This window comes from Desmodus rotundus, chromosome 4 (assembly GCF_022682495.2).
Source record: "Desmodus rotundus isolate HL8 chromosome 4, HLdesRot8A.1, whole genome shotgun sequence".
NCBI classification, from domain to species: domain Eukaryota; kingdom Metazoa; phylum Chordata; class Mammalia; order Chiroptera; family Phyllostomidae; genus Desmodus; species Desmodus rotundus.
The window spans coordinates 72,030,745-72,050,666 of record NC_071390.1 but is presented as its reverse complement, the minus strand read 5'-3'; the positions used below and the strand labels follow the sequence as shown (position 1 = coordinate 72,050,666).

The 19,922-nt window shown below is 37.7% G+C and overlaps 1 protein-coding gene across 1 annotated transcript in view; it reads left to right on the top strand.

The window, feature by feature from the left end:
- Positions 1–994: 994 nt before the first annotated feature.
- The window catches only part of ZNF25 (zinc finger protein 25), a 29,740-nt gene continuing 10,812 nt past the window's right edge, over positions 995–19,922 (top strand). The window contains exons 1-2 of the mRNA XM_024561072.3: positions 995–1,553; positions 3,117–3,229. Of these exons, the coding sequence (XP_024416840.1) occupies positions 3,215–3,229 (15 nt within the window). The 5' untranslated portion in view covers positions 995–1,553; positions 3,117–3,214. The remainder of the gene's footprint in view (positions 1,554–3,116; positions 3,230–19,922) is intronic.

The window sequence follows — 19,922 nt, the reverse complement described above, 5'->3', positions numbered from 1 at the left end:
TCTGCAAGTAAATGTATTCCTAAGCCCCCTACCAGATGGTCTAATACTAAGATATGCATTCAACAACAAAATGAGTACTTCCATATGAAACAGATCTCATAGAAATAAGATTGTTTAAATAGCAGTGGGGGAGTGATGGGGGACTCAAGAGTTGGAAAAGTTTACTTTAATGTAATAGTTAATAAGCCTAGTAGTCAATGCATTGTTTCAAGAACTGCAAGTAGGGTCCACACTGGCTCCAGGAGATCACAAACTATTGACCTTTGTGCTCCAGAAGAGACCTTAAGAAATCAAGGTGGTATCTGATCCATTGTGTTACAGGGAGAGACAGTCCACCTCCAGGACATGGATAAAGAAAATGACCTGTCAGTGGATGAAAGGATGTTGGGGAAATTGCCAGCCTGCAGCTTTTATCTGATTAACCTCTTTCCTGAATTCCAAATCCCTTACCTATGCTTTTGCTCCCATAAAAAAAAGAAGGCTGGCTAGAAAGAAAATGTAAGACAGTCTGTGAGGGTACAAACACACCATCTTCTCAGATGGCTGGCCATATGAATAAAGTACCCATAAAGATTCAGTCCCTGTCTCTGCTTATTGGGTCTGGTAAATGACAGGCAGCACCAACACTTGGCTTTTCTGGTTTCAGTATGTCTGGCACTAGTATTGATTTAGCTTATACAAAATTTTCTCCATTACGTGTCTTTCGTATCATTTGAATAACTTCATAAGCTAGCATTCCTATGATAAAGTCAGCTGTTACAGGGTATTATTCTTTGAATGGTCTAATGTACTTAGTTTCAAGTACTTTAACTTATTAACATTCATTGCACCACCACAGGGTAGTTGATTGCGAGTTGCCAGTTCTGATCAGCTATCAGTATGAGTAAGGAGTGGCAGGCCTAGGCTGCCTACAAATGCCAGCAGCAGACACTTCAGGCCCTTAGAGAAAGCCAACCTCCTTACGTCATATGAAATGAGTTGGCAGCTAGGGGGATGGTAGTCCAGAGCGGGGCGTGGGAAGACTTCTGGGCTTCATCAATTCCACCTCCTTTCAGGGGTCGCCATTTTCTCTGTGGCGCCCCAGCGGGGAGGGGACTCGAGGCTTCCAGTTCCGCGGGAGCTACACAGGACGGGGCCTGGACTCTGCGCGGCCGGCGGGTAGTGCAGGCCAAGCCCCGGGCAGGTGTGTCAAAGGCCCTTCTGGGTCATCCAGCCCAGGAAGGGGGAGCTTTGTGTCCGCAGCTGCGCGCCGAGTGGGAGAAAGTGAGCTGCCACCCCCTCTGACTTCAGGCTGGCCTCTGAGGGGCACCGAGGGGGGAGCTGGGCTGTGGCTGGCGCAAGGCTGGTTGATCGCTCGCCCTTTCCTCCGCGGAAGCCGCCTGTCTAGACCTGCGAGAGAGGAGCGACCCCAGAGGTCTGGGCGCGGGGAATCGCAAGGACTGCGCACTGGAGCGGCTGTCTGTGACACGTCCCGGAGTCCGGCATTGTGAAGCTCCAGGGATTTGGGCTCAGATCTGGCGCCTGCCAGTATTCAGTGACTCATCTGTAAATTGGTAATACTAACCTTTCGGGTTGTTTTCTGTATTAAATAGGGTAGAATACTTAAAGTGTGATGACTAAATAAAGGCAAGATGCTTTTATTATTACAAGGTATGATAATCCTTATCATTGGCTCATTTAATTGTTGTGATTATCATAACTATCCTTTCAATCGGTATTAACCACCTTTATTTTAATAAATTTGAATACCAAAAGTTCAGAGAGAAATTGTTTTACCCAGCATTAGCATATAGGCTTTAAATTCTTTCATGTTTTATTCTGTAATTCATGCTGTTTCCCACACTAAAATCAAGCCTTGGATTGTATTTAGTACAGTAATTGCCCCAGAACCTAACTGTGGACTGTAGTGAATTAGGGCAGCCTGATCTTACCTTGTCTGTTCTACTTCCAAAAATTTCTGAGGCTTCCTCCAAACTCTTGTGGCAAAATGTTATACTTGCATTCTCCAACCTCTTTTTATTTTCACAAAATTGTTAAATATGTAAATTGAAACCATAACTTAAGCCCTGACTTTTAAGTTTTACTGGAGAACCTGGGAATCCATCCTATCCAGGCAAGATGGGAAATGAGACAGACATTTTAAAAAATGAAAACTGCAATTTGATCCATGTCCCATATTATGAAAGTGAGATCGTAACGCCTATGATTGGCTGGGCTTACTAATTAAGCATTTTGTAAGCACCAAGCCAACTAACTAGAAGTGGATTTTGCTGCATTTGGGAAGGATCTAAGCATTATCGGCATCCTGGCATCTAATTAACTTTTGCTACTTGCACAAAGTGCATGTTTTGGGATTATGGCACCAAACTGTTATTTTAGAAATTAGATTTGTGTCATTGTCAGCAGATTAGATGGCCATGTCAAAATTCATTAAGGCCTAATTAAATTTTACCCAAGGCCTAGCCAAAGTTTGGAGGAGACAGTGAATTCCATGGTACTGTCTGGATTTGTGGCACTGGGTTAGGACTTAAAGAATCAGTACAGTGCATGGACGGTTATTCAAAATTATCTAATTCTTTCTCATGTTAAAGATAACATTGAAAATAAGACAATCACTACATTTGTTAATAGCAGAGTCTACATGGAATATGATATAGTCCACTATATTATATTTAAGTCAACACAAGATTCTTGGAGAAATGATTTTTGAGAGCCTTGGAGACTTTCTAAAACGTGTGGGGTTTGTAATAGTAATAGGAAAAAATTGTTATGACTTGTAATTTAAAAATTTCTCTTCACCATCCTTTGTAATACCAACATAGGTTTCCATACTTTGGATATAATGTGCCTTGTTTACCTAATCTATTATTGGATGTTTAAGTTTTCAATTTTTGAGTTATTTAGTTAACAGACACAATTTTCAAAACAGCCAATAGGAAAAAAAATGTTTAGGTTCACTCAAAAATATCCCAAAGTCATCAAGATTTTTTCAGAGTCACCAGTGAACAGGTGGTTACTCCTTTATCATGGCCCTTCCTATTCCTTCTCATGTCTCAGAAGAATGTTTTTCCAGAGGTTTACCTTTTACTAAACTGTTGTCTGGAAATTTCTCACAGGTGATTCCTGGGGTTGCAAGATAAGGTCTTATGACTTCTGTCTTTCAACTTTCCCTGTGCTAGCTTCATAGTTTATCATTTCCCAAGAGCAGCAGAAAATGAACAAATTCCAGGTGAGTCATTTACTTAGTCTTTACTTTCTTTCACTGTGTTTGTGTGTGTGTGTGTCTATTTTCAATGAGTTTTAATGAAAGAGAGCCCATATTTTAAATTTAAAAAATTAACAGTTAAAAATGCTGTTTGACTAGCACAGCAGTTCTCAAACTGTGGTCCTCAAGCCCCTGGAAGTCCTACGGCCTTTTCAATGGATACGTGTCAGAATGAATATTAAGATGCAAATTGCAGTTTACAGTGTTGACATTCACACTGATGGTGTAAAAATGGTGAATAGATTCCTGCCTGTTTGGCATAAATTAAGATAGTAACATCAATGACATTGCATTCCTCTGCAATGTGCTTACCTTAAGGATATCCTTGATGAAACAGTAAAAATTAATTTTATTAAATCTTGACCCTTGGGTACATCTCTTTTTAATATTCAGGGTAACAAAATGGGAAGTTCACACAAAGTACTTTTGCTGCACCCTGAAGTATGATGGCTGGTTGTCTTGAAGGAAAAAGGCACTTGTGTGATTGTTTGATTTGTGAGTTCATCTAGCCATTCTTTTATGGAATACTATTTTTACTTGAAAGAGCAACTGGCAGACAAACTAGTAATTCAGACTTGGGTATTTAACAAACATTTTCTCAAAAGTCAGTGCAGTGAGCCTGTCACTGAAAATAAGTGTCACTATTTGTTGCCAATGTTAAAATGTAAGCTTTAAGTGAAAATTAGAATTTTGAGAAACTTGTATCCTTCACTATCAACTTGACAACTTCTCATACAGACTTTTCTGATGAGGTAGGTGACAGTGTAACAAGTGTGATCTTTTTTATATTATATAATGTGTCAACATTTGAGTAATACCTCCTTTTTTAAATTATTGTTGTTCAAGAGTAATATTTCTGATATGTGTGCTGAGAGGCAAACTCTAGCAGTTTATGATAACAGAGGGATACGATGAAGTGAGGAACAAGGAATAAGTTGGTTAGGGAATGCCCATTCTAAAAGGTAATATTTGAGGAAAATTCTGAATTAAATGAGACAGGGAGCTAAGTAGAAATAGAGCAGAAGAGCATTCTAGATAGAAGAAACACCAAGTATGAACACCCTGAGGCATGTTCCAGAAACAGTATGTAGGGCATGGAAACTAGAGAGAAGTGACTTTGGGAAAGAAAGGTAAGAGGTAAAATCAAAGAGGTAAAAGGAGCTAGAATATGTAGGACCTTGTATGTTATAGAAAACATTGAATTTTGATTTTATTTTTTGGTTCATTAAAAAGGAATGTACGTAATGTTTATGTATAATTTAGGGAACACTGATTAAGTAAACAACAGTGTATCCCCTCTCTGCCTTAAGTAAAATTTGCTAGTACCTTTGAAGTCCTTGTGTGACCCTCCTTAATCTCTTACATTATTATTCACAGAAAACTTAATTTGATTTGGGTGGTAATCATTTCCTACTCTTTAAATTTAATTTTTAAAAACAAAATAGCTCATTTGGCATTTAATTAAATGCCCAGACCTTTACAAACACTTGACATAGTCTGTTTTACATAATCGTCAAAGCCACATTTTGAAGTGTTATTATTATCATATCATAAATTTTCACTGTGGGCATTACCTGTCAATTAACTAAAAACTATAGTCTTTGGACATGTTGGTAGAGAGAAAGAGACTTTAGAAGGAGGGAGAAATGAAGTAGGAGGAAGCTCAAAAAAATTAACCTAGTCTACAGTTGTATATCAATCTTGAACATATTTATATCTCTTATATGAAATTCTCCTTATCCAGAATTCATTCAGGGATGACGTATGTTATGTTCCCAACCTTATGCTCTGCAGTTAACTGCTGAATGGTCATCCTGGGACGGCAGAAATGACTAACGAACCTGTTTGTTTTTTGAAGTAATTTTGTGTGCAATTATCACTGCCAACTCTTGTAAAAGTTTATTTTATGCAGATATTAGAATTTTTTGTATGTCCATAGTCACTTTGACCAGATTAGAAGATCTCTTTTTTATTTCTTTTTGCATTTCTCAAGTCCTATTGACGTACATTTCTTCTGTTTGAAAATAACCTTTGTAGTTTTTGTTTTTATTCTGTGTGCTTGTTTGTTTTAGTGAGGGTCTGCTGGTGGAAAATCCTCAGTTTTGCTTATCTGAAATATTCATGAACTTTTTCACAGTGTATAGACTTCTTGGTTGATAGTTCTTTTAAAACACTGAAAAGCATTCACTGTCTTCTATTACTGATGCTATTGAAAATTTACCTGTTGATTTTTCAGATAATTGAAGTAAATTTGTCTGTTTTGCACTAGCAACTTTTAAAGTACATTTTACTCTAAATAAGTGGAACCTAATCAATAAAACAAGCAAGCAAGCTAAATATAACCAGAGACATTGAAATTAAGAACAAATTGACAGTAACCAGAGGAGAGGTGGGAGGGGAAAAGGGTGAAGGGTTTTCAGGAACAACTATAAAGGACACATGGACAAAACCAAGGGTGGGGGGTGGAATCAAGGGAGGAAGGTGGGCATGGCTGGGGTTGGGGGGTAGTGGTGGGGGGATAAGGCAGACAACCATACTTGAACAACAATAAAAAAATAGATTTTACTCTAATATGTTTATGTATGGATTCCTCTTTATCTTAATGAGGTTTATTGTATTTCCATTGGGTTGAATATTTGAATCTTTTGAGTATTATGTTGTATCTTCTTTAGTGACTTTTTTCTTTTTTTAAATATATTTTATTGATTATGCTATTACAATTGTCCCATTCCTTTCTCTCCTTTATTGCCCTCCACCCCCCCTCTGACCATCATTCCCCCACCTTAGTTCATGTCCATGGGTCTTACATATGACTTCTTTGGCTTCTCCATTTCCCATACTATTCTTAGCCTCCCTCTGTCTATTTTGTACATACCATTTATGCTTTTTATTCCCCGTACCTTTTCCCCCATTCTCCTCCCTCCCATTCCCAATGATAACCCTCCATGTGGTCTCCATTTCTGTGATTTTCTTCTTGTTCTAGTCGTTTGCTTAGTTTGTTTTTGTTTTTAGGTTCAGTCATTGATACCTGTAAGTTTGTTGTCATTCTACTGTTCATATTTTTGATCATCTTCTTTTTCTTAGATAAGTGCCTTTAACATTTCATATAAGAGCTTGGCAATGATGAACTCCTTTAACTTGACCTTATCTGGGAAGCACTTTATCTGCCCTCCCATTCTAATGATAGCTTTTCTGGATAGAGTAATCTTCAATGTAGGTCCTTGCCTTTCATGACTTTGAATACTTCTTTCCAGCCCCTTCTTGCCTGCAAGGTTTCTTTTGAGAAATCAGCTGATAGTCTTATTGGAACTACTTTGTAGGTAACTGTCTTCTTTTTTCTTTCTGCCTTTAAGATTCTCTCCTTACCTTTAATCTAGGCTAATGTAATTATGTTGTGCCTTGGTGTGTGCTTCCTTGGGTCCAACTTCTTTGGGACTCTCTGAGCTTCTTGGACTTCCTGGAAGTTTTATTTCCTTTGCCAGATTGGAGAAGTTCTCCTTCATTATTTTTTCAAATAAGTTTTCAATTTCTTGTTCTTCCTCTTCTCCTTCTGGCACACCTATGATTTGGATGTTGGAATGTTTAAAGTTGTCCCAGGGATTCCATTTTTAAAAATTCTTGTTTCTTCATTCTGTTCTGCTTGAATGTTTATTTCTTCCTTCTGCTCCAAATAGTTGATTTGAGTCCCAGTTTCTTTACCTTCACTTTTGGTTTCCTGTACATTTTCCTTTATTTCACTTTGTGTAGCCTTCACTTCTTCCTCTATTTTGAGACCATACTCAATCATTTCTGTGATCATACTGATTGATGCAGATCCTGGCCAGCAGGATCCTGTGTTGTGGCAGCAATAGATAAATACACATGGACTACAGAAATCCTGTGGAGAAAAAGGGATGGCATGGCCACTCTCTAAGTGAGAGAGGGCAAGAGGGCTAGAGAGAGCCCAAGAGAGTGAGAGCCGACCCCTGCCTGGACAGGCTTTTATTGCTTTTCTGGGCACATTACTTTGAGGATGGTCCTCATTTACTATGCACAGGTCCACTGCAGGTGATTTCCTTTTACAGACAACAAAGGACAGAACACTGCTAATTACTTCAAAGAGAAGGATGTTACAGCTCAAGGGGGAAAGTGGTTGAACTGGTTACAGTCCATACTTGGGTGGTTTAGCACAGACTTTAGGAAGTTAAAGCTACTCAGTAAACATTTGCTGCCTCAATTCAGGGTGAGGGGGTTTTAGCAAAAGCAAGTCTCATAGCAGCCTATGTACAATGCAAGCCTGATTCCCCATGGGAGAACCTTTCTGTGGGCGTGGGTCCTGCCTGCCAAACCTCTCACCCACTGGCTTTTCTGAGTGGGAGCTGGGCTACATTTCCCACGCATGGAACTGTTCCCTATAATATTTGTTTTATTTCAAACTGGCATGTTTCACTCTGTGTAGTCTTCATGGTTTATCTATGTTGTAGCATGTGACAGGATTTCTTTCCTTTTAAAGCCTGAATAATATTCCATTGTTTGTATATGCCACATTTTGGTTTTTTATTCATCTGTCACTGGATGCTTAGATTGCTTGCCCCTTGTGGCTATTGTGAATAATGCTGCTGTGAACATTGGTGTACAGATACCTGTTTGAGTCCCTACTTTAAATTCTTTGGGGTATATTAAGTAGGAGTGAAATTGCTGAATCATATGGTTATTTTATGTTTAATCTTTTGAGGAACTGCCATACTATTTTCCATAGTGGCTGCACCATTTTACATTCTCAGCAACAGTGCACAAGGGTTCCAGTTTCACCACATCCTTGCCAATACTTGATATTTTTTGTTTTGTTTTGTTTTGAGAATAGCCATTCTAATTATTCTGAAGTGGTCATTTATTTATACTATGTATTTTTATTTACTTTTTAAACTTGCAGCAAAATTTACTCTTTTGGGTGTACATTTCAATGAGTTTCACATGCATAAAGGCATGTAATCATCACCAAGATTTACAACAGTTTCATCACGTCAAAATTCCCTTTGTTCCCCCACCACTAATTTCTGTATTTGTTCTTTACCCTTATAATTTTGTTTGATCATGTTGCATGTATCAAGTTTGTTCTTTTTATTGCTAAATAGTATTCAGTTGTATGTATGTACCCTATTTATTTATTCATTCACCTGTTGAAAAACATTTGGGTTGTTTTGGTATTTTGGCAATTATGAAAATATCTGTTAAAAATATTTGCATTTTGATTTTTATACACAGATTTTCTTTTTTCTTGGGAAAATAACTTCACATGTGCTTTCTGAGTCATACTGTAATTCAGCTGGTGTTACTTACAAGAAACTGCCAAACTGATTTCTAGAGTAGCTGAACTATTTTTGTACTCCTACAGCAGTGTATCAGAGTTCTATTTGCTTCACATTCTTGTTAGTTCTTGGTATTGTCAATTTTTTTATATCATGCTGATAGGTGAGTAATGGTATCACAGTATGGTTTTAAGTTGAATATTACTAATAACTAATGACAATGAAAATCTTTTATGTGCTTATGATCCATATATCTTCTTTTGTGAGTGTTCAAATCTTTTGTCCATTTTTCAGCTGGGTTGTTTACTTATTGAAGTTTGAGAGGTTTTTTTTATGTTCTGGATCCAAGTACTTTATCATACAGGGTGAGGGTATAAGTAGTTTTACATGAAACACAGAGTTTATTCTTATATTATTATTTATTAATAATTATATTATTTTGTATATAAACAATGGTACATTTACTTTTGCCCCACCCTGTATTTGTAATTTTCAAATATTTTTCTCACTATCTGTGTCTACTCTTTTGACTCAGCTTTCACAAAGCAAATATTGATGAACCCCAAATTTTTTATTTTTACTTTCTTTTGGTGTCATGTCTAAAAATCTCAATTAACTCAAAGTCACAAGGACATCTTCTATCTTTTAAAATATTCTGTAGTTTTTGAATTTTATATTATATCTATCTATTTTGAGTTAATTTTGTATAAAGGTATAAGTTATTGGCTGAGGTTTATTTTTTCTTGTATAAGGATATTCATTTCTTTCAGTACCATTTATTAACAAGCATTAGATTAATATGTATACAGAAACACTTATAGAGGTGTATATACATGAGTCAACACAACACATAGATTTTCTAACTCTGTCTGCTGGCAAGGTGTGTAAACGTTGACACCACAGTAGCAATCAGTATACTCAGCACACAGATCTAATTTTTAAATATTATTCTCCAATAAAATGAACCAGAATTCCACAGAGAACTGATTGATTCTAGGGTTGAGGCAAGGAAAATACAAAATAAGTGCAGATCATGCTGTAGTATCAAAAAGTAAGGGAGTCCTCAAAAACAAAGTAATGGGGATGTGTTAAATGGCCACAGGAGCCAACCTGAAAGAGCTTCTCATGGGAAAAGCTGAAACAATTTGGGCGACAAAATAAAACAGTATTGGTTTCTAACCCAAAGCATTAAATATCTGAGGCCATACTGATGCAAGTAAATGGTTGAATATATAAATAAATGAAGAGAGCACTCTTCCTTTTTATGAAAAATTCCAAATGATATACATAGATATTACCTCTTTTTGGAGGTGAGGCTTATTCCCTCCATCCTTAAAAAAATTCTTCATTAATGTGAGGGAGCAGGGGAAAGAGAGAGAGAGACAGACAAACAGAGACAGACATCAATTTGTTGTTCCACTTAATTTATGCATTCATTGTTTGCTTCTTGTACATGCCTTGACTGGAGATTGAACCCACAACCTTGGCATATAGGGATGATGCTCTAACCATCTGAACTACCTGGCCAAGGCATATTCCCTCCATTCTTGAGTACATACTGTACTTAGAAATTTGCTTTCAAAGAATAAAGTATGAAAAAGAAACATACAGTGAAGTGGCAAATACTATCTTAACAGAGTGATCAGATTAACATCACCAGTGACAATATATTATGTACCCCTTATATATTATGATGAGAAGGGCTTTTTGCTTTTCTCCCCTGTAAACTAAAGATTATTGACAATTTAATATCCACAGGAATCTCCAATTTGGGGTATGTTGATGGAGGGGTGGGGTTAGACTTTATTCTGTGCAAACAGCTCAATTATGAAACAGCTCAACTGTGGAACAGCTAGGGTGAGGCTACCCAGGTAAGGAGATTCCAGTATCGTTAGAGCCCCTGTGTCACAGTTCAGCTCTGGCAAGACAGCTCCATTCTAGCGAGGCAGCTCTGCACGATGCTCTGCTTCTCTCCAGGGCTATAGCTTCAGCTGGTGTTACAGCCGTAGCTCCAGTGTTATAGCTCCCTCTGGGGAAACACGGTCTTCAATGGAAACTGAAAATGTGCTATCCTGAGATAGGTGAAGCTGGCATATATAGAGAAGGGTTACTGTGTCCAGGCCCTGATTGGTCTGTTCTTGTGCAAATGAGGACTCTAAATCCTCACAGTTTGGTTGGCCCAAAAAGCACTGTACTTATTGCTTGGAATGCACCCACCCTGATTGGTCAGTAAAGATGCACATGAGGATATAGCTGTGCAGCTCCAATTGGATGGGGAAAGTCTCAGTCCTATTGGCTGAATTTCAAGCCTGGGAGCTCTCTTACAAGAGTTGATTTAGACGGCAGAAACAAGTGCAGAAGGCAGGCTGCCCAGCCTGTGGCCTTTCCCTGAAACATAGCAGGCATGAGGGACCTCTGCAAACAATAGCTTCTGGTTATGAATTTAGGCCCAATTAACCACGAAGAGTCCTTCTTAGCAGGTGTATTCTTAGCGGGGTTAACAACACCCCCACCCCTCAAAGTGCCTATAATCTCAGTCTAAGCAAGAGGGAAAACATTAGATAAACCGAACTGAAAGGACATTTAAAAAAATGTCTCACTAATACACCTCAAAATTGTTAAGCTCATAAAAAAACAAGGAACAAATGTCACAGGCTAGAAGAGACTAAGTACACATGACAACTAAATGCAATACAATATCCTAAATTAGGTCATGAAATAGAAAAAGACATTAAAGGAAAGACTAGTGAAATTCAATTAAAGTATTTTTAGTTAATAGCAATTTGTTTCATTACTAGTTTTTGAGGACTATCCTTTATCCGCTGAATTTTCTTTAAACGTCTCTCAGAATTATATGGGTGGTTCTATTACTGGACACTCTGTTTTGTCCCATAGATTGTGCATTTATCCTTTTGCTAATACCTGTGTCTTAATTACTGTAGCTTTGAATAACTCTTGAAATCAGGTAATGGATTTGCTGATACATTGTTGAGAATTTTTGCATTTGGAACCAGAAAGATATTGATTGATAGTTAATATGCCAGTAAATGTTTAATGATCATATTCTGGGGATTGGGAAAGAAGCCTGATTAGTACTATTTACCAGTTTCAGTGATACAAATAAACCCTCCTACTATGGCTAATTTTAAGCTACCATTGATGTCAACCAATTCCTAAAAATTTAACAATCAGCACTTCTGATCTGGTGCAAAATGGTGCCAGCCATCACTATGTTTTCTGGTAATGGTTTTGTTAGCTTTGGATATCAGCGTAATGTTAGCCTCGTAAAATGAGAATGGTTCTCTCCTCTTTGTTTTAAGGAAGAGATTACATATAATTGTTATTGTTATTGTTTCTGCCTTAAATGTTTGGTAGAATTTATCAGTGAAAGCATCTAGGCCTCAAGTATTTTTATTAGAAGTTTTTGTTTTTGTTTTAACATTTTTATTTATTTTTTAGCCATAGGGGAAGGAGGGGAGAAAGAGAGAGAGAGAAACATCAATGTGTGGTTGCCTCTTTGTGAATCTATAAATTGCTTTGGGTAGTGTGGACATTTTGATGATGTTCATTCACCAATCCATGAACATGGTACATGCTTCCATTTGTGTGTGTCTTGCTCAAGTTCTTTCGTCAGTGTTCTGCAGCTTTCTGAGTACAGGTCTTTTATCTCCTTGGTTAGGTTTATTCCTAGATATTTCACTTTTCTGTTTGCTATATCAAATGGGATTTTTTCCCTGATTTCTGTTTCTGATATTTCTTTGTTGGTATACAAAAATGCTTTGATTTCTAAACATTGACTTTGTATCCCATTGTTTCTCCAAATTCACTTATTAGGTCAAGTAGTTTTTTTGGTGGAGTCTATAGGATTTTCTCCGTACACTATCATGCCATCTGCAAACAATGACAGTTTTGCTTCCTCCTTTCCAATTTGGATGGCTTTATTTCTTTTTCTTGTCTGATTGCTGTGGCTAAGACTTCCAGCACTATGTTGAATAGGGGTGTTGATAGTGGACAGCCTTCTCTTCTTCCTGATATTAGTGGGAAAGCTTTTAGTTTTTGAGAATTGAGTATGATGTTGGCTGTAGGTCTCTCGTATATGGACTTTATTATGTTGAGGAATGCTCCCTCTATTCCCACTTTGCTGAGTGTTTTTATCATAAACAGGTGCTGTACCCTATCAGGTGCTTTTTCCGCATCTATTGATATGATCACGTGATTTTTGTCTTTGCTTTTATTTATGTGATGTATTACATTTACTAATTTGTGAATGTTTTACCATCCTGCATCCCTGGGATGAATCCCACTTGGTCATGCTGTATGATCTTTTCCATGTATTGCTGGATGCAGTTTGCCTATATTTTGTTGAGGATTTTAGCGTCTATGTTCATCAGCGATATTGGCCTGAAGTTTTCTTTCTTTATTGTGTCTTTATCTGGTGTTGGGATTAGGATGATGCTGGATTCATAAAAAAGGTTTGGGAGTCTTCCAATTTCTTGGGTTTTTTGGAATAGTCTCTGAAGGATAGGGGTTAGCTCTTCCTTAAATTCTTTGTAAAATTCTCCTGTGAAACCATCCAGTCCAGGGCTTTTGTGCTTTGGGAGTTTTTGGATTACAGCTTCAATTTCATTAACCGTTATTGGTCTGTTCAGGCTTTCTGTTTCTTTTTCATTGAGTTTTGGGAGATTATATTTTTCTAGAAATTTGTCCATTTCACCTAGGTTTTCAGTGTCCTTGGCGTATAGTTCTTCACAGTAAGTTCTTACACTTCTTTGTATTTCTGTGGTATCAGTTGTAATCTCTCCTCTTTCATTTCTGATTGTGTTTTTTTGGGTCCTCTCTCTTGTTTTTTTTGATGAGTCTGCTTAAGCCTTGTTGATTTTCTTTATCTTTTCAAAGAACCAGCTCCTGAATTTATTGATCCTTAGAATCGTACTTTTAGTCTCTATGTCATTTAATTCTGCTCTCATCTTGGTTATTTCCTTCTTTCTACTTTCTCTGGGCTTTGTTTGTTATTGTTCCTCAGTTATTTTAGATTTGGGTTAGGTTGTTTATTTGAAATGTTTCTATCTTTTTTAGATAGGCCTGTGTCACTATAAACTTCTCTCTCAGGACTGCCTCCACTGTGTCCCATAATTGTTAGACTGTTGTGTGTTCATTTTCATTTGTTTCCAGAAACTTTTTGATTTCTGCCTTGATTTCATTCTTGACCCATTCACTATTTAATAGCATGTTATTCAGTCTCCATGAGCTTGAGTGTTTTTGAGTTTTTTTTCCTCCAGGTTGGTTTCTAGGTTCAGTCCCTTGTGGACAGAGAAAATGCTTGATATTTCAATTTTCTTGAATTTGTTGAGTCTTGTTTTGTGTCATATCATGTGGTCTATCTTTGAACATATTCCATGTGCATTTGAGAAGAATATGTATTTTGCTTCTTTGAGATGAAAGGTTGTATATATATTTAAGTTAAGTCCATTTGATCTAGGACATTGTTCAATGCTGCAAGACTTTGTTGATGTTTTGTTTAGATCTGTCCATTTTTTACAGTGGGGTGGTAAAATTCCCTACTATAATATTGTTGCTGTCTATATCTTCTTGAAGGCCCCCAAGATTTTCCTTATATATTTTGGTGCTCCTATGTTGGGTGCATATATATTTACAATGTTTTTGTCTTCTTGGTGGCTTCTTCCTTTGAGTATTATGAAGTGACCTTCTGGGTCTCTTTCATGGCTTCTGTTTTGAAGTCTATTTTGTCAGATGTAAGTATTGCTACCCAGCTTTTTTTGTTTTTTTTTTTGTTTGTTTGTTTTTTACTGTGTATTTGGTTGGATATTTTTTTCCAACCCTTCACTTTCAGTCTATGTAGGTCTTTTTTTTTGACGTGGGTCTATTATAGGTAGTATATGTGCAGGTCATGTTTTCTTTTCCATTCAGCTACTCTCTCTCTTTTGAGTAGACCATTTATTCCATTTACATTTCAGGTTGTTTTGATAGTTACTTATTCATTTCCCCCCTTTTTATCTGTGTTCCTTTCTCTCTCACTCTTTCTCTTCCACTTTTAAAGCAGTCCCTTTAGTATACCTTGCAGTGCTGCTTTGGTGAAGGTGTATACTTTCAGTCTAGCTCTGTCTGGGATACTCGTTATTTGCCTTCCACTTTAATTGAGAGTCTTGCTAGTTACAAGTCTTTGTTTTTCATTACCTGGCATATTTCTTGCCATTCCCTCTGGCTTGTAGTGTTTCTGTTGAGAAATCACCTGCTAACCTTATCGGAGCTCCCTTGTATGTTACTTCCTGTTTTTCCCTTTGTGCTTTTAAGATACTCTCTTCGTCTTTAAAATTTGACGTTTTAATTATGATACATGTTGGAATAGGCCTCTTTGGGTTCAACTTGAATGGGACCCACTATGCTTCCTGAACTTTCATGGTTTTTCCCCTCTCCAGGTTTGGGAAATTTTCTGTCATTATTTTTCTAACAGGGTTTCTATCCCCTGCTCCTTTTCTTCTCCTTCTCATATTCCTATAATCCAAAGATTGTTATGTTTCGTGTTGTCCTGATGTTCCCTTAAGCCATCCTCATGCTTTTTGAGTCTTTTTAATGCTGCTGCTCTAACTAGGTATTTCTTTCTACCTTGTCTTGCAGCTCACTAATTTGGTCCTCTGTTTCATCCAGCTTGCTTGTGATTTTTTTTTTTTTACTTCAGATATTGTATTCTTCATTTCTTCCTGGTTCTTGTTTATAGTTTCTTTTTAAAAAATTTTAAATTTTATTGTTGTTTAATGTTTATAGTTTCTATTTCCTTTTTCATGCTGTTTTGACTCCCCCTCAGTTCCTTGTAGTTGTCACTGAGTTCCTTGAACGTCCTTATAACCTTTTTATTTTTTTAATTCAATGTCAGATTTATTGCTTCCCTCAGTTTCACTTAGGTCTTTTACTGGGGAATCTTTCATTTCTTTATACTGGGGTGTCTTTCTTTGTCTCCCAATTTTCAGTCAATCTTTTGTCTTTTTCTGCTTTTCAGGGTTCTCCACTTTTCCTGTTCATCTTCAGTGGGTGTACTTTTGTGATAGGAGTTCTGTGGGATTCAGTGGTGCTGTCTCTTTGATCCCCCCATCTGAATCCTCTAGGGTTTCCCATTCTTCTGTTTGTGTGGGCTCTCTTCTTGTACTTGGGCTTTACTTGTTGGTGGCTCCTTTGTTGATAGATTCTCCCCTCCAGCAGGCTTACTGGTAGTCAAACTCCCATTTTGTCTTGTATGCTCTTGTACATGTGTTGTTCAACAAAGCAGTATTACCGGAGAACCACACCTACCCCAGCAAAAATATCCCTCCTACCAAATCAACAATCTGAACCTCAATTGAGTAAAGGTTAATACCAGTGAAGAAAGATTATGAATATTATAAGGTATGACAAAGGGAATATGAGATGACTGAAAGAGGGATAATGTTTTTGAGTGGGAAGAGGTAGGAGAATTGGTAAGAATAAGGATAGAACCAAGGTCAAGAAAAGGAGAGAAGAAATTTTAAATTGTAAGTAAAACACAGAAGGGCAATGGGAACAATGTGGTAAAAAAACAAAAAAGGAAGAGTATACTATGAGGTCTGAAGTATAATTGACAACGTATTGGACAAACAGGAGCAAAATTACAGAAAAAACACAGCAGGGTCAATAGAAATGACAGATGGTTGAAATTTAATAAGTTGGAACTCAAGTAAGAATATTGTACAAAAAAGAAAAGTGAATATGAGATGTCTACAATAAAGAAAAATGATTTTGAGAGGATGGAGGGAGCAAGCTCATAAGGAGTAAAACCAAGATTGAGAGAGGAGAAAAAATGAAATACAATTCCTCATTCATCTGATCAGAGACAGGGGAAGGTGAAATGGAGTGAGAGTGGGGAAAGTATTCTATGTGATTTAAAGCACAAACAAATAGGAGTTCCTTTGAAGAAGTACAGCAATAACTGTGGTATTTTACCCAACTAGCCACTGCTTATAAAATGTGGAAAGGAAATAATAATCTTAAGAGGTTAAAAAGAATGTGAGCTGACTTAAGAAGAACACTTATGCAAGATTAAATGAAGGAGAAATAGTGAGAGTTAGGGATAGGAATAGGGCATAGTGTGAGAGAAAATAAAGTTTACAACAACAGGAATAAAGTTCAGGAAGATGGTGAAATGGATTAAGACCAGAGAAGGTTGCTGTGTGGGATTTGGAGTAACAATCGTATGAAGAGAAATATATAATTAAAATAAAAAGAATGAAGAGTAGAAGACCAAGAGTAGTGAATTATTTGGAATATGAGTGAAGTGAAAGAAGAAAATTTTAAATGTAGTATGAAAGGGAGCAAAAACAAAGACAAAAAAAATGAAAAGAAGAAAGAGAAATTTTAAAAACACTCAAGTTCTTACAAAGAGCAACGTGAAGTTTGTCTCAGTTGTTGATGTTCACCTTCGGACTTCTTTCTGGATCTGTTTCTGGTTTTCGCTCAGCTCCAGGTCTTACTGTCTTACCCTTAAAAAAAAAAAAAAAAGTGCCCTGCTGGTTGTTAAGCCTTTGCATGTCTTCCAGGCTCTTGGAGGTCATGGGATGTTGGGCTCAGTGTTCCTTTTCCCTCGTTTCTGCTGAGGAAAGGGGCTCTGTCTGGGCTACAATAATCACATGTGTCCAGTTTCCAGCCCACTGCTCTCCCAGTACCCTGAGGCCCTCACTCTCCACTCTGCGCAGTTACATGGGGCTGACACCAATAAACCACCTTGCTTTGCACCCTTTTGATCAATCCGTGAGGTGCGCTGTGGGGTCAAATTGCACCCACAATTTTCCCTCCTTGCTGGCTGGGCAGCTGCACGCACAAGGTCCCTGCCCAGCATACCTCAGTTCCCTTTTTGAAAAAATATCTGTGGGCACCACTGCCACTAGGAGCCACTGCCCAGCTTTCCAACACACTCCAACTCGCTAGCACACAGGTGGCAAACACAAGGCCTGGCTGACTCCAGCCCTCCACCTTGTCCTATAGGGCCCCACATCTTGTTTCTACCTGACAGCAGCACCAAGTTCCTTGCCCCTAGTTAAGGAGTAGTTACACTTATACAGTCCTAAAATTACATTTGGCCCTTCGAAGCAACTGCAAGGCTGATATGGCCTCCCGTGAAAATGAGTATGACACCCTCACTCTAGCAAGTGAAGAGTCCATCTCAGTCACAGCCTGTGGCAGCCCACCTCTTCTCTAAGCTCCAGGTGCTACCAGGATCCCCTGCACTCTCTGGCACTCTCCCAGTTGGCCACCACCTGTATGCGTGTGTGCTGCCTCTTTTTCCCTGGTGACTTTTTGCATTCAGGTCTCTCCCAAAACAGGTCTGTGATTTCCCCACCCTCGGAGGGCAGGGAGCCACTAGGCTGCTATCACTGACCTGGCTGTCCTTGATGTTGTACCTGTGGCAGCCACAGTTTTTGGCGTCAGGCCCAGGGACTTTCCCTGTCCTATAAAACCTCCTTACTGCCCATTTCAAACTGTCCTCTGCACACTGAGGCTTCCAAACTTCATATCAGCTAAGATTCTGTTGGCTGTTCACTTTGTTTTTAGGAAGATCAGCTAAGTGTCCCAGTTGGGTACACAAGCAAGTGGGCTCAGCTTCCACCCACTTTGCTGACAACTTCTCTTTTGAATTAACACTTTCAATTAATATAAATACTCCTTCCCCAAGCAAACACAAAGGAGTGGAAAACACTACTCACCAATATTAAGTAAATTCAAATAGGAAAGAATCTTAAAAACCAGAGACTGAAGACTCATAAGAGAAGCGGGAAAACAAGTAAATATAAAATATAGGCATGTTAACTCAGGAAAAAATAGCAGAACAGAAATTTATCTCAGATAAAAAGATTAAGTTATAGCCCTGGCTATTGTGATTCAATGGATTGAATGCCAGTCTATGAACCAAAAGATCATCGGTTGGATTCTCAGTCAGGGCTCATGCCTGGGTTGCAGGCCAGGTCCCTGGTAGGTGGCACATGAGAGGCAACCACACATTGATGTTTCTCTCCTTCTCTTTCTCTCTCCCTTCTCCTCTAAAAATAAACAAATAAAATCTTAAAAAGATTAAATTATAGTACATGTAAGGGAAACAATATGGACGAAAATACAATAAATGTCATACGAGACAGAAATGGAAAGATAATATAGTGGGGGTGGTGACAAGAATTAACAAGGTTGAGGAAGAAAATAATAGAAATGAAAGATAGACAAAGTGGAATCTCTAAATAACAAAACTATTAAATAGTAAAGAGAACTGATATTTAAAACTATGATTCAAGGAAACTTTTCATAAAGAAAAAAAAAACCTGACTCTACCTACTGAAAAGGCTGTCTTTGTTCCAGAGAGAATTGACCCAGAATGGTAAACACCAAAAAAGATTTCAATAAACTAGATGTATTCAAAAGTAAAGGGAAAAGAAGTCCTCTGGGTTTCAAGAGAAAAAGTCTATGTAACTTGTCAAGGAAAGAAAATAAAATTGAGCCCTGGCTGGTGTGGCTCAGTGGATTGAGCACCAGCCTGTGAACCAAAGGGTCACCGGTTTGATTCCCAGTCAGGGCACACGCCTGGGTTGCAGGCCAAGTCCCAGTGGAGGGCACACAAAAGGGAGCCACACATTGATGTTTCTCTTCCTCTCTTTCTCTCTCCCAATCCCTCTGTCTAAAAATAAATAAATAAAATCTTTAAAAAAAGAAAATAAAGTTATGCCATAGTTTTTAGCAACATATAAATAAATAAAACAATAATAGAACTGTGTTTTCAAGAAAAAAAATTATGAAGCTAGAATTTATATCCAGCCAATATGTTCTTCAATTGAAAATACTATGTTTCTACCCCACCCCAGCTGAACCCACCTCCCTCCCCTACCTCCACCCAGGGATGGGGAGAAAAGACATACAACTATAATTGAATAACAATAAAATTTTTTTTAAAAGACTCTACAGGAAAAAAAATACCTTTCTTCAACTTCTATCTTAAAAATGTTAAACCTAAAGATAAGCTGAATGAAGAGTGCAATAAATATTTTATCACAAAAAAGAAAGAAAAAGAAAATACTATGTTTCAGATGCTCTGCAATATAAATAAAGCAATTATCAGAGGAAGTTTTGTAGCCTTAAATAGTTCTATCAACCAAAATGTAAGAAGGAAAATAATTATCAATATGGCTTTTTAGCCATTACCAAACCATATAGACACAGTGTGAGTTATCCTTCCCCTTTCTTCCCGTAGTTACTGACTTCCAATTAAAAAGTTGCATTATGTTTCTTTCCCCCACTGCTACTACTTTGATGTAAATGTTTGTTTATGTTTCTCTAAATCTAGCAATCCTCTGATGTTCCAT